This window comes from Protobothrops mucrosquamatus, unplaced genomic scaffold, assembly GCF_001527695.2.
Source record: "Protobothrops mucrosquamatus isolate PMUCROS unplaced genomic scaffold, P.Mucros_1.0 scaffold199, whole genome shotgun sequence".
NCBI classification, from domain to species: domain Eukaryota; kingdom Metazoa; phylum Chordata; class Lepidosauria; order Squamata; family Viperidae; genus Protobothrops; species Protobothrops mucrosquamatus.
The window spans coordinates 169,653-185,774 of NW_015386555.1; the positions used below are offsets into that span (position 1 = coordinate 169,653).

The 16,122-nt window shown below is 38.0% G+C and overlaps 1 protein-coding gene across 1 annotated transcript in view; it reads left to right on the top strand.

Moving 5' to 3' along the window:
• TNKS (tankyrase) overlaps positions 1 to 16,122 on the top strand; it is an 87,776-nt gene that overhangs the window by 34,331 nt on the left and 37,323 nt on the right. The window contains exons 4-5 of the mRNA XM_015813837.2: positions 6,024 to 6,060; positions 6,656 to 6,731. Coding sequence (XP_015669323.2) covers positions 6,024 to 6,060; positions 6,656 to 6,731 — 113 coding nt within the window. The remainder of the gene's footprint in view (positions 1 to 6,023; positions 6,061 to 6,655; positions 6,732 to 16,122) is intronic.

Here is a 16,122-nt window from a genome sequence, read left to right on the forward strand (position 1 = left end):
GCTGTTCCACAGATTCACCTGGTTGCAAACAGGCTCTGTAAAGTTTTCTTGACAATTGCACTATATTGCATGCAGAAACATTCACGTGCACAGCTCTCAACTTCAGCCAAATTTCCTTTGCAGTCTTTAAATTTGCAACATTTAGAAACTGTTCATCATCTAAATTCAAGATGAGATAAGCCATGGCTTGATCATGGCTGTTCTGATCAACAGCTGCAAATACTTGTGGAGGATTTTCTACAATATACCACAGCTCTTTTGCTTTCAGCAAACATTCCATTTTTGCTGCCCAGATAATGTAATTCTTTTGCCCTAAACGAGGCACAGAGCTTTCCTTAAATTCCATTGCAGCCATTCTGCTAATTCTGCCTTGTTCTTATACTTTTCTAAACATAGGCAATTTCTTCCAGCTTTAAATTACAATGCAGTCCTTAGTAAGCTCTGGGCCTATAACCTGTTAGAGAAATTTAATTTCTCTGTTGGTAAAAATAAATCAGAAGCTCTCACAGTTGACTGCATTTAGCTGATTCAAATAAACTCTTTATATTCATATAAAAATATTTACAATACCATATATTCTTCTTCATATCAACATAGCATAAATGAAGACTTCTTACAGCAGAGACAGACCTGAGACCTGAATCCCAGCTTCTAACTCAATAACCTTTTTTGCACAGACTTTTGCACAGACTCAGTAGCACTTTCTTCACATTGGCTGACTGAGTTACCACATGACTCTTCCTGCTCATGAATATTCCAACACATGTCATTTGCATTTATTATTTAGAAGAAGAATATGTTAAGTCATACATTAAGAGCAAGGTGCTGCTCTTTGGACTATGGAATTGTGGCCTCCTGCAATGAAGGAAAGAGTGCTTGATGTTGTTACACTTTGTTCATTACCCTAGTTGATGAAAGCCTGGAATGGTTTTCATCAACCTACCTGCAGCATATGACAATATGGAGTATTGCTACACAAGTAAAATAATATCACTGGAGATAATAAGCTTACCAGGGTCATTGGCAGCTTCCTCCAAAACTGGAAATTTTCTGTGACCCTGAATGACAACAGTAATAGTAATAGTTAACAGTAACAGAGTTGGAAGGGATCTTGGAAGATACCTAGTCCAACCCCAGTAGATGGATGATGCAGAATAACAGTTGGCCACAAGGAAGTGTATTGTCTCCAATATTGTATAACATATATACAAATGATCAACCTATCTCTAAGTAACACTAAGGCTAAAGTCAGCTCGAAGAACAATATCATCAGGAAATTGATAAACTACACACGGGGAGTTCAACCATCTATGTTGCACACATCAGCTTTGGCCTTGAATGTCTCTGCAGCAGAGTACGCTGCTTCAGTGTGGGGCGCATCTGCACACATGAAACAAGTTGATATCGCCCTCAATGAAGCAATATGCTTAGTGACAGGTTGTCTCAAACCTACTCCAATTGAGAAAATATATCCTCTTGCTGGCATTGCCCCACCTAAGATCAGGCGAGAAGTAGCAGCAAATGCCAAGAGAACTAAGTAAGAGAATGATCCTTGACATCCTTTTAATGGACATATCCTCCAAGCCCTCGATCTAGGAACAGCTTTATAGCAAGAACAAACATTTTTGAGAGTACACAAAACAAAATCACATTAAAAGATGGAGGAAGGAGACTATTGAGCAAGGAATAATATTAAAGGAGGATATGGCTGAAGGATTTGACCTCCCTTGTACTACTTGGAGGACCCTGAATAGGTTGAGTTGGAGTGCCTAAGTGTAAAATTGATATGCTCAAGTGGAGGCTCTTAGTGGATAACAACATGCTATGTGAATATGGGGATACACAGAGCCCTGCCCCATCTGCTGGTATGTCATCTACTTCCAGAAACATGTACCGATAATGACTTATTTTTGGCCAGTGACAGAGCCAAGCATGTGGCTTCATTTTGGCAGTTTAAAGTTTGATCTATATATGGAAGAAGAAGAACCCTAGTTAATGGTTAAAACTTCATTTTAAAATTTTTCACTGCACAAAAATGCAGTGGAAATGCATCTGGTCCTGGAGAGCATTGCTTCCTTTGTGTTTCTTTTTCTGTAATACTGTAGCCTTGTTAAGTGATTCCTTTTGATGATGTGTACATTTCATAATCAGCATCTGAGTACTGTGTAATCTCTTTCAAACTTTATGTTGGTTTTTCATATATTTGAGAATTAAATTTAATACAATGCTGTATCATCTCATCAGTAGTTCAAATAGATTGCTACTATCCTATAGCGAAGTAATAGATCTTTTTATCATTTCGTAAAACAACAGTTTTTTTGAAATCTTTATTGAAATTCACTTTTTTGTAACTTATTTGCTTCCAGCGGTTTATAAATCATTTTAATCTTTTGTATAATATCAAGTATTGGTTTCTGTTTTGTATTGATTTTGATAGTTTTGAAACATTTGTCTATCCATCCATCCATTTCCATAAAACAAATATAAGAGAAGTACATCATAAAGCAAAACAAACAAGAGGCCAGTAAAATAAAGAATAAAAGATGGCGACATTCTTTAACTGACTAGAATGCTCTCTGAAGTTTTCCTTTCTATTTAATGCCAAAGAAATAAATAATCTCTCAGAAATGCTTTACTACAGGGGTGTCAAACTCAATTTCATTGCATCAGCATTGTGGTTGCCCTCGGGGGGCATGGTGGGTGTGGCTAGGGTGGACGTGGCCTGGGTGGGCGTGGATGGAGTGGGTGTGGCCTACTGGGTGGGCGTGGCCAGCTCTACATCATTTGCATCAAGGGTGCCTCTGGGAGCCTGGGCAGGAGTGGGACAGATCTGAGGGTCTCTGGCAGAAGGGGGTGGGACCAGGGCAAGTGCCAAGGCATGGTCCACTGGAGGAGCCTCACTGTTCCTCTCAGGCCATGCGGGGGGGGGGCTTGATGGTGGTGCGGGCTGCCGGGAGCCCTGGACAGCAGATATCAAATGCCCAGCCTGGCCCTCGAGCACCCGCAGCACCAAGCCCAGCCCCACTTCCCCAAGGGGGCGCTCAGCTGCACTTACCTCCTCCTCAAGGCTGATGCTGCTGTGTTTGGTCTCCTTACCCAGGTTGCTCATGATGGGTACGAGGGCAAAGTCAGAGGGAGGCCCATTCCCTCTCCGGCTTTGTATCCAAAGCTTCCTTAGCAATAGGATGGGAGACCCCCGGGATAGGCCAGGAGGAGGGGGCAAGGGGATGGTGAAAGGGCAGCAGGGCAGGACTTCCCTCAGACCCTCCCTCTCCTTCTTTCCTTCCTTCCTAAGTACAGAGTGGTGGGGAAATATTTGAGATGAGGGAGGGAGAAAAACAGGCAAGAAATGCAGCTGGGGAGGTGTCACCCTTTGTGAGGAATGAAGAAATGCACCATCGCCTGGAAGTGGCCAGCACATGGCCCTCACCTACTTTACATATCTGGCTTGATGGGCTCTGGGGGAGGGGATGCCATGAGCAGCGTGCGAGTCAACGTTACCTGCGCAATGCCATCCAGCCCCCAGCCTGCCCGGTTTCGGCAGGCAGCGAGGCAATCTCACAGCGCCGAGAGGCTGAGCCAGGCGGTGCGAAGCTCGCCAGCTTTGCACCTTGCTGCCTGCTGAAACTGGGCAGGCTGGGGGCTAGGCAGCATTGCACTTCTCATCAGATTCGTGCCACCCGGCTCAGCTCTTGGCACTGTGAGGAGAGCGCCCCGCTGCCTGCTGAAACCGGGCAGGCTGGGAGCTGGGCGGCCTCGCGTTTCTTTTGGGATTTGCGCCACCCGGCTCAGCCTCTCGGCGCTGTGAGGAGAGCACCCAGTTGCCTGCCGGAACCCCTCCCCCAGAGCCCATCAAGCCGGATATGTGAAGTAGGCGAGGGCCATTTGCTGGCCACTTCCAGGCAATGGTGCATTTTTTCATTCCTCACAAAGGGTGACACCTCCCCAGCATGCACCCAGGGGGTGGGGCCGATGCGGCAGGGGCTGGTTCCTTGCTGTTTCCAGACGGCCTTGTGGAGCTAAGACTGAATGCGTTTCAGCATAGATGGCCACCACAAAATTGTACATTGGCTCCCGGCTGGCCTGGGCCAGGGCCAAGGCAGCAGGGGCCGTTCCCTCACTGTTTCCAGGATGGCTTCGCGGGCCACATGAAACCACTTCGCAGGCCGCATCCGGCCCCCGGGCCTTGTGTTTGACATGTCTGCTTTACTAGATTCCCATACTGTGAATAGTTTGTTTGGAAGATGCTCTTTAATTAAGGTTAACACTTCAATTTGATAGCTTTTTGTAATAATAATAGGACATTCAATTCTACTTTTTCAAGTCAGTGATTCTTTGGTGCAATATTACATTTGGAATTAAGTGTTGCAACTTCTTTACATTTAAGTAATAGCGAATTAAATATCCAGTGCATATCTATCCTTGAATTAATGTTAAGAGAAGGGGAACAATATGTATATTTTTCTCTAAAGGGTACTTATGTCTTTAAACATCTAAGGAAGAAAGTAATGACATAGAATCTATGATATTTTTGGCAATTTGCAGAACTCTTTTGGTATGAAAGACATTTCCGTGAAGAATCCTGTTAATGTTTCCAAGACTCAAAAAATATCTTGCAATTTCAAGACGTAATTGAAAAAAAATCACAAGATATTCTCTAGTTATCTTTTAAAGCATAAATTGAAGCAATTGTAATTTCCATTGTTCAGTTTGAAACCTTAGTAATAAAAATATTTCTGTTTCATCTGGAATTTTGTGCTCCATGATAAGTTCCTAATATATATTAATACTCTGTTGTTCCCTCCAGAAACCACATGATTTTGACCTGATATTTACATTCTAACACATTAATATGATCTTTTAAAAATTGTATTTCATAAATACCTATATTGTCTGCATTCTCATTTTTTCTTCTCTTTTGAATGGGCTATTCAATCTCTTAATCTTTGTTGAAAAATTTATTAATTTGATCCATGAAGTCAGCGATTAATTAAATGTATGGGTAGAAAAAATTTCTGATCCAGTTTTGGTCTTCTGTCTGTCTGTATCCTTTTTTTCTTGTTCTGTAGTAGTTCACAACTCAAGCATTTTCTTAGCATCTTCTGTGGAGAATATAAAAGCTTTGCCATTCATAAAGACTCACAAAAGAAATGGAGTAATCCACCTGCATTTAATATTTCTTTCTTGGAGACAGGTTGCCATTATTAACACTATTCTGTTTCTTTGAATTCATAAACTTTTACTCTGAAATGTCTTACCATTAGATAGAATGCAAAATTATCTACTACAATTTTTATAAAGATTTCAAAGACTAAAATATTAAAACTTTCAAAGGCAGTATACTAAAGATATTTAGTGGGTGACGTGGTGGTGAGATAGAGCTAAATTTCAGACTATGAATTTTTTTAATTCTTTCCAGAAGATATGAAAACAGACAACCATTTTAATGGATGATTTTAAAATGCTATTGTCAGAATACTTTTGTCTTGCCCACATGTTTTATTATGGTTCACTAGTTCTCTTAAGGTAACAAACATTTACTTTGGACACAGTTTTAATAACCTCTGAAATAAATCTATTGCAAGATAATTTTGAGGCTACAAATGGTTATTATATGTACCTTTAAAAAAAAGTCTTGGGGTGTGTCGGTGCCTTTATGCTATACTAGTGTGCTAAGAGATTGAATAGGAAAAATGGGGGAGGAGACACTGTACTCAGCTGCCATGCTGGTATCAGAGGGATTGTTTCTGGACAGAGGTTCAGCATTCATTGGTTGTCTGAAGAAAGCCATTTCATCTGAGGATTGGATAAGAAGCTGCGTCAATTTGCTGCCCGTCTCCAAGGCACTGGTGATGCTGCCTTCACAAGCTGACTAACGTCACAGCTCCATCACCCAGCGGGGTGTGGGCTTGCTTGTTGCCCCCCCCTCCTGTTCTCTGTTTAATTCTGTATTTGCTTCCTGCTGCATTTCTTCATCTGTCTTCTGCCAAATGCTAACAGCATGATATTTTGCAATCATTTAGGTGAATACAAGAAGGACGAACTCTTGGAAGCTGCTAGGTAAGTGCTGTTCAGAATACAAATGTATTGTTTTTGAAGAGAGGTGGGAGAAATCAGGGTGAAAATGGGTTTTTATGATCTGTCATGTTGTCATTATCTTTTTATAAAATTGGGCAGATAAGCAGTTAACATGAGTCTTTTGGATTTAACTACTTGCAGAAAGCTAAATAGTTGCTTGTAATTCTACAATACACTTACAGTCAAATTTAGACAGAATGCATTTCAAATTCTATTGTTTAAAAAGCATTTTTAATGAGAAATTTTATGTTAGGATATTTTTTTTTAATCCTCTACCTTATGGATTCTTCATTTACATCTATGTTATAGAAAAGCTTGAGCGAGAGGCTGAAAGCTATTTATAGTGGCTTGAGGAAGATTGCAACAATTTGGGAAATGTATATTTATTATATTTAAAATATGGTAAATTATTCTATCATATATGTTTATATAGGCATATATTTAAAGGAAATAATTGAAGCAATTTTTTTCTAAGTTAAAATGCACACAAGGTGGATTGTGAACATGATGTTAATGTGAAACTCCATTTCATATGTTCTGTAAGGGACTTCCTCTCCCTTCCATTTCTTCTTTGCAGGAGTGGCAATGAAGAAAAACTAATGGCTTTGTTGACACCTTTAAATGTGAATTGCCATGCAAGTGATGGGCGAAAAGTAAGTCTCTGTAAATATAAATCTGTTGTAATTTTTTGGCAGCTGGTCAGCATATCTTATCAATTTAAACATTTGATAACCACCCGGGTTTGTGGATTGTAATTTGGGTCTCATCACATAAGATTGAATGATGTGTACAATATTGACAGCTTGAAAGAGGTACATGCAGTTGACTGACTGCATTTTAAATAACAGCCCGGCATTGTGCTTTAGAATGTTCATTAATAAATATAAATTGTGAGTTTGCGTTTTGTTAATAACTGAAAATGAACAGTTTTCTCTGTGTGAGTGTTCTGGCTGTGACAAATAGGGTTTCTGTACTCTAGCTTGTTATAGCCAATTTCAGATCAATTTCATTAATCTTGTTGGATATTCATTCCAAATTTTTATAGTCTCACTTAATTGTCTAACTGCAGCTTTACATAATGGGGAATTAAAGTATATTAATCGGTATGAAGTAAGTAAAGGAAGAAGTTATACATTCAGAATTCTAATTAGATGTTTCATTAATTTGTGTATTATTATAATCTGATGTAATAGATTCTAGTCTCATAGTTTACCTGGGTTCACACAGCATGGTTATTTTGTCTGTTAGTGATTCTTAGTATCCATCCATTCTTAATAACTGTCTGAAATGGGTAATCAGGTACTTCAGCTTCTGTGACTGAAATGTCCCTAGGTAATTTTGGGGAAGCACATGAGAGATATAATTTGGGACAGATTGTGGCTCCTATGCTGCCAGCAGACTGTTTGAGATTTAAATTGTTCAAAGAATTTGATTAGTAATTCAGTGCAGTGAAGATTTAAAAGAATATTTTGGATGCAATTCATAGCCTAAACACACTTTTCCATAATTCAGTATTTATAGCTCTTACATTATGCTCATTTACATTAAGTATGATTGATTTAATTATGGTATGTATATATGGTGTATGTATATCCTGTTAAATGAAGCAGAACTAAGTAATTGACACTTAGCCAGTGTTAGACTTTGTACTTCTTCCTCTAAAATAGCTGATTAGTTATCTTAGTTTTATTTACATTAGAACAACCATCAGTTGAATTAATGCTCAAATCATGAGTTTTGAAACTGTGTGGTTCAACCCCTGGGCATTTTAGTTACCCCATATTTTTGGTCTGCCTTGACAAACCAATTCTCCATTCTATTATCTGGCTCATTTTTGGTTGTCACAGTGATTGCCTCTGTACAAAGTGGCCCCCACACTCCTTAGTCTCTCAAGCCTGCCACAGCCCATTTTGCTCACCTACCCTGCCTACCACCACCATCTTTTATTCTTCCTCCAGCAGAGTAGCAGCTACGGGCCCGGAATTTTGACAGCAGTCAGAGCAGCAGAAATAGAAAGGAGTGAACAAGAGTTCAGCTTTTTCAGATTTGCTTATGTGGTATCAATTGCTACAGGACCAGTTGCTACTGTATATTGCTGATATCTGGAGGCCCTTGGCTTTTGCGTATGTTAATAATTGCTAAATGAGATCCAAAGCAGCACTTAATCCAGGACAGTATTAACTGTTCAGTAATCAATAACTAATAACTAATTAATAGGACACTATTAATTGTTCAGCAATGTTCTGAAATGCACAGTATTTAAATGAGGGAAGTGTTTAGGTGTTAGATTGTTTAAAAAGTGAAGCTGTAGCAGAATATAAATAGGTCTAAAATGCCAGCGAACAGAAATAGGTTAAAAATTAATTAATGGATTTAATAGATTAATTAAAAGGTTCAATTAATAGGTTAAACAGTTATTCTTAAGAACTTTTAACAATCTATAGTACATCACTGGAACAATAAGGTGAGTTGCCATGTCCCATAATGACAGTTCTACTGATCTGATATGTTAGCTAATGATTGCTAATTTGACTTTTTAAATTATTATTATGAGGGCAACAGTTGGATTTTATTTCTTAGATTACTAAAATTAAAGCTGATTGTGTCTTTCTGTTGCTTAAAAACATATTGTCCATGCAGGTCTTGGATTTGCTCATTTAATTCTATCTGCATAACGTTTGACCTATGTTTTGTCAAGGAGTACTCTTTTGCTATATACATGAGCATTTGTAATGAATGTTCATACATAGTCTACTCATTCTATTATAAGAGTGAGGTTGCATTTATTGAAGAAATATACAGTTAAGGGAATTGTTCTAAACACAATTGCTGTGGTGATGTCAGGAGTTTATGAAAACGTTGTGTAGCTTCGTGGTTTGTTGGCTGAAGGAAAGAGAATGCAATCTACTATTTTTATTAAGAGACTGCCTGTTTGTAAGTGTGGGTTGTGCATAAGTTCCATAAGTTGGACTTTCTTAACCTGAGGACTACCTGTAATCATTGGGGTCCAACATTGAATATCTCTCACATTTTCTAATACAACATGCGAAAAGCAAAGATTAAAGATACCCTTTAAAAGACTATACTGGAAATTACTAAAATAATAAATGTAGGGAATGATTCAGTTCAACAAGAAGCAGGTGATACACAAAGTGTTAACTTTTGGGCACCACAATAAAGAAAAAATAAACTTTCAAATTGTTACCAGACTAAATAACTTAAAATACTGCATCTTTTAAAAAAAGAAAATCATAGAGAGACTAACTATCTCAAGAAATCTTTCTGGTTGACATAAAATCAAGTTGTTTATGGTCCACAATGGAACCACATTTAATATTTTAAAAACAATTTCACTCCATTCAAGTTCTTTGAGTTTTTTCTTACTTCTTACCCAAGGTTATCTTGTCTTCACTGATAAACCAATTAATTCTTCCAAGTTTTATTGCTATTCTTCATCTATATTATAAAAGATATCTCAAGAACTGCCACCTTCTGCCAATTTACTTTTTATTTATTTCAAAACAAAAGAATTTTACAAGACAAATCATCAGGATTTGTTATATATATGAGGGATTTTTCTTAGACTTCTGGCTTGATTTTCACAGCTTATCACTTAAATGACAATCATATATAAATGTTTTCTCTCCCTCTCCCCTACAGAGTGAATCTGTATATATAGAAGTCTGGTATATCAGGTGGCAACAAGCCTAGAGGCCTCCTCCTTGATACCTAGAATTCTGTGCCAGAAGCATTGATTGTATGAGTTATATTGGTGTGTTAAATTATGCATAGTCTTATATGTAGTCTCAAGTGATATAATTAAACATGGGTTTGTTATTTGAAACTTTCTTGGCCACTAAACTAGATTCCCCCCTCCCCTACTATTTCCAAGATGTCTTCCAATCCTTAAAGTGTTTATGGTGCAAGATGGAGTTTACAGAAAGTAAACTGCAACATCTCTGCATTAATTTGTCTACTTGCTTTACATTTCCGAAAAGAATTTTTCTCATATTACTGCACAGTACTAGAAATTAGAAAATTAAAGTAGCTTGATGCACAAATGATTGTTCTTTTCATGGTGAATATACTTAATAATGTAAACCCCTTAGTAGGAAAGACCATAGGGGATGTGCCACCCCAGTTTAGAGCCAAAACCTCTGCTTACTTTCGGCAGAGGGGCAGAGTTATTCGAGTGGATCTCAATTCAAAAATTCTTCATTGCTTTTTTTTAAGTATTCCTTGGGAAGGGGCAACTATTTCATCTTTCCTCCATTATCTGATGCTAATTAATTCCGTTTCAAGGTATTTCTAGCATGTGAAGAACAATGCTAACTATTGTGATTTTACTTGAATGGCCTTCCCCTTTTTCCATGTTGTAAACATACAATTTATCTTAATTGTAATATTTTCTGCATACCTTATGAAGGATGCTCCTGAAATATGAGGAAAATATATAATACTCTATTGTTTTCTGAACATCATAACTTCCATGTCTCCTCCAATGAAGATATACTATTTTTATTTGTGTTGCATTAATTTACGCACTTGGAAAACTAGAATAAGATTACACATGGACATAAGGACATACTGTGCGTACACATACACATAATTTGAAAAAAATGTAAGGCAACGGACATGATTCTTCTACCATACAAATAATCCTCGCCACTCTTCCCAGTCCCATTTCAGTGCTGAGTTTTTTAGTACAGTTTTGTCTTTCAATCTGTGATGACTCAGTGAATTTCAGGATTGGAAGAGTAACAGAATAACAGAGTTGAGATGGACCTTGGAGGTCTTCTGGTCTAACCCCCTGATCAAGCAGGAGACCCTATACCATTTCAGACAAATACTAGTAGTAGTACACTTTACTGATTAGTTTACCATATCAAAGCATGAGCATCAGCCACATTAAAATATAATAACATGAGATAAGGTATGATATGATGAAATAGCCTGGGGTGAAATAAAATAGACTAATATATGGTAAGTAAAATAGGATAAAGATAAAAGAATACAGGTAATCTTTGATTTACAACTGTAATTAATCCTGGGATTATGTCATGGTGGTTGTTAAGCAGGTCACCATATGACCATGCCGAGTTGTCAAGTTTTTTTATAGTGGCTGTTAAGCAAATGCTGCAGATGGTGCAGAACAAAGCAGTTGTCTATTGTGGAATATCCAGATCTGAATCTAGCCTGGTCTTCCACTAATACATTCTTTGCCCAATCCTCTATTTTCTTCAAGAGATAACTTGCATACATCTTAGCTGTTATATCTATAAGGCTCATGGATGTGTAATTTTGGAAGTCTTCCTTGTCTCCTTTTGTATATATGGGAAATATGGTAGATAGTATCCAGCCTCCTGGAATGAGGTCAGTGTTGTCTATATACGTAAACAGCCTGCCAGCAGTGGAGTCCACCAGTCAGTATGAGTCCTAAAGAGTTCTGGGGATAGCAAATTTTCACCAGGTGTCTTATTAGACTTCAGTAAATGTGTTTAATTTCTGTCACTCATACTGGTGGCTGAGGAGGAAGATTATCAGAGATCAAAAACTCAGTAATCTTTTTTTTTATGATCCTGGCAAATAAATTAGTATAAAAATCCTGCCAAATTATAGCTGAGATAGGGATATTAACTGTATTACACCCCTTCAGCATGCCAGATATGATGTTCCAAAATACGACTGAGTTGAACCCCCTTGCTGACCACACTGTACAACCGCACTGTGGTTGTGCAGTGGGTCTTCTTAGTGGCTACTTCTTGTAGTTGTGTCTTGGGTTTAACATCTTGGCATGATTGCTTGGTGTAAGGTTTCTTTGAACCAAACACATAACTGCTTTTAGAGGTGTTTTTTGACCAAGAGCAATCAAGGACGAACCATTTAGATCTTGTGGGCTGTCAGTTCCTAGCAGGCAATTTTTTGATTATTTTTTTCTTAACATTGGCATACCCAGTAAAAATTGCATTTGGACCTTGAATAGTTGTAACACTATTTTCACTCAAGACTGGGCCCTCTCAGAGTTCATAGAATTGACATTTGCCTTTGAGCCTCCTTTTTTGTCTCACTTCAGGTGGGCAAGTAGCCTTTTATTGTGTGATACAGGCAATCTTATATCAGAACTGCCATAAAAGGTACTGCAATTAATTGATGGTTACTCTCCTCCCTCATATAAACTCCAATGTTTAAAAATAAGTCGGATTTGTCTGTTCAGACACAATGTAATCCTAACATTTCCAGTATGGAAAGTAAAGGATATATGAAGCAACTGCCTCCCAGGATATGAAGATCGCATATATAAGTCAAGGAGGTCAGTTTAGAACTCACCATATTCTCTGGAGTGCAAGGGTAGGCCAGCTGATAAATAGTCCTCAGGTATGATGCCCAAGTGGACATTATCAAGCAAACTCACACCCACTCTAGCATTAAAGTCTTCCAATAGGATCACAATGGCTTTGGAGTGTTTCATATTTAGTTCTCTGATTGTCTTTTCTAATTGTACCCAGATATCAAAGGACAAGTAAGAAATATTGGAAATAAGAACCTGGGATTCACCAGTCCTGATCTGTGACTAATTATAGTCACATGCAGGTTAAAAGTCATAATTCAGATATGATAACTGATGAGAATGCAAAGAGAAATTTAATATACAAAACACTGTTTGCATATAAATTGTAAAACTTAATTTTTCAGGAAAGCAAAAGAGGGGGCCCATTCCAGACATTCTTAGCGGATCATGTTATACTTAGCTGGAAAATGTTTTGCTGCGGGAGATTCAAGAACCCTGTAAAATAGTCCTTATTTTAGTCATGAAAGAAATAAGATGATGTAGTGATCCTAGTCCTGATTCAAATTTCCAATCAACCATGTAACATTCTGAATGATCCTTGAGCCAGTTACTATATAGTATCTCAAGATTCCTAGATTATATAGCTGGAGAAAAACTGGAAGAAAAACAAGATATAAATGTTATACATAAAGGGCCTTTTAATTCAGGCAGGAAAAAATGACTTGTTTTCTTTCATTCATTCATTGTGGTATTTCAAGTCTCATCTGCAAAGTAGAAAACTTGCTAATTTATACCAGTTATTTCTAAAATAACAATTTGTATAACTTGTTACTGGCAACTTCCCAGTAAAATACTTACTAAGTTTTCTCTTTTTGTTAAGGCAATTCTGTTTCAATTGTGATTCCTTAATTTTGTGTTCATTATTGTTTGAGTCCCAATTACTAATAGGTGAATAGAGGGGAAGGCTGTTTTTTTGTTTGTTTTTTTGCTTATTCTCCCTACTTCTCCACAAAAGCTGCTTGGAGATTTGGAGAAATATGTCTGAGTGGGCAATGTAAACAGGTAAAATACCTGTTCTTTCAGTCAAAGCTTCCGCTTCCATGAATAGTTTTTTTTTTAGTTTTTGAAAGTTGGAGAAAAGTTGTTCAGCAGCTCTCACAGTTATCTTGTCCTGATGCAATTTTTCTGAAGAAACAGATTTTCTTTTTTTTACCATTGTTGTTAATAGCATACTATACTCAAGCTAGTGTTCTTGAGATGTTTTAGACTATAATCTGTGATAATTTGGTTGTGTTGTTTTACATTGGAAAAGTTGAATTTGCATGCACCATACTCTTAACTAAAGTACAGTCTACAGTCTGTAGAGTGTAGTCATTCTCTAGTACAGGGATGTCAAACTGCCAGCCCGCAGGCTGGATGCGTCATGCCGAAACCACACCTACCCCAGCTCCGGCAATGGGGGGGAAAGGCGCGACACGTCACGTGACATTGGGAGTTTGACACCCCTGCTCTAGTAGTTGAATTACAATTCAAATGGCCAGCCAGTTAAGTCCACAAATTTATTTATTGCTCCTACATTTTTCCTCTGTTTTTTATTTTCTAGATGAATGTATCCTGATGTCTCCTGAGTATACTTGTGGAATCAGTTTACTCAGAGGAATTGCTCCCTAATGTACCTTTTGTTTCTCAGTGGTCCTGTCTGAAATTTTATTTTAATCTTTCAGTAATCTCAGTATTCAAACTGAGTTGCTGTAACAGATGGTTATTCTGTTAGATTTATATTCTGTCTTTCCTCCATTGGTATGGTAAGTTGGGCTGAATAATTATCCCAAAGTCACCCAGTGAGCTTTCTTTATTTAGGGTAGATTTGAGCCTATTGCAATCTATATCTATCACACTGGATGTTGTAAATCATTTGCATGGATTACTTGATCACACCTGTTGAGGGGCATGTATTTTTCAATTGTTGTCATTTGCACTAATTTCCTACTTTCATATGTTTCAGATTGAAAAGTTACATTCTCTAATTTTTTTAAAAAAAATCTACATATTTAGATTTCTTCATCATGGTATATAGAATTGGAATGAACAGTTTAGTTCAGGGATAGGCAACCTTGGCTCTTTTATGACGTGGACTTCAACTCCCAGAATTCCTGAGCCAGCTGTGCTGGCTCAGGAATTCTGGGAGTTGAAGTCCACAACTCCTAAAAGAGCTAAGGTTACCTACCCCTGGTCTAGTTCATAGATGGTGTCCAATCCCATCCTTTGTGCAGAAATCTAAATCAGACTCTTCCAGTCTCTACTTGAACAATATCCAGTAAAAGATAGTTTCAGATTACCCTTTGTGGGTGGGTGGGTGGAGTATCAACCCTCTTTTATTGTTTTTTTCCCCTTAACAATCAAGTGAAATCCATGTTCCTATAAATTGATTGATTTCTTTCATGTCCCACATTTTGGGACAGTATAGAACAGGTTTTGGTTTTCTTCTATGTAGCATCCCTTCAAGTATTTGAAGAATGGAGGGAGGCCAGCTTACAACTTTAAGATTTTAATTTGTTACAAGAACTAAAAGGCTTATATATCTGGCACATCAATTTGCAAAAGTGGAGGGGTGAGTTAACCTAGAGCAAAAGCCTATTAATAGAAAAGATGTGTGCTACAATAAAGCATTTTGTAGTTACTTTTTATGCTGTGGTGTTTCCAGTCCTTAGAAACGAAGAATCCCCACATTTTCCTTCATTAAATGTAATTCTTTTATTTTCTCTGACCCATCAACATTGTTTTGTTTTGCTTTATTTTCTGGGGTTTGGTTCCAGATGTGACATATGCCATTTCTACTTCATCATGAAAGTCAATAAACATGTTAGAGAGTATTGGGCTGAGGACTGAATCATGACACACTATACTCAATATCTCATCAACGTGATACTGTTGATGAGCAATCTTTGAACTCAGTTTTCAGATATATTCAATTAAATGTCATATTTTTAGCTCATGCTTTATTAGTCTGTTAACAATGTTATGGAGTATGTAAAATTGTATACCGAACTCAGTATACACACACACACACACACACACACACACACAGAGTACAATATTAGTACTGATTTGTTCTGGAAAAATCCACACTGAATGCAAAGTTTTCAAGATGAGGTAAGACTTTATTATGGCCACAGATCAAAAACAGAAAAGATTACTATAGTAAAACACCACAGTTGTAGCCGTCACAGAAGGGCACAGGTTGGATACACAGTATAATAAAACTTGGCAATATTTAAGGATGTAGAATTGTGTTTGTTATCTGATAAGTAATGTGAATAAAATAAATTAGACTTCCCTGGGATTTTAGAGAGTAGAGTCAAGATCAGTTGCAAACAGGTGTCCCTACAGAAATGGCAATATAACCAGCAGTGTATGTCTTCTCATATATTGATATTAGAGTGACTGGGCCTAGACCAGTGGTGGCGAACCTTTTAGAGACCGAGTGCCCAAACTGCAACCCAAAACCCACTTATCCATCGCCTGGTGCCGGATGGGCATGGCCACTGAGTGGGTGTGGCCACTGAGCTGTCGACTTGTGCTCGCTCGCTCACTGTCCGCTCCAACTTGTGCTCGCTCTCTCACTGTCTGCAGTAAATGCTGCTTCCGCTGAAAGTTGCTCCTTTTATAGCCTTTTGCCTATTCCCAGACTGCGCATGTGCAGAGAGCTGCGCATGCACGGAGAGGAGGAGGGAACAGCTTGGCCCAGCAATGGC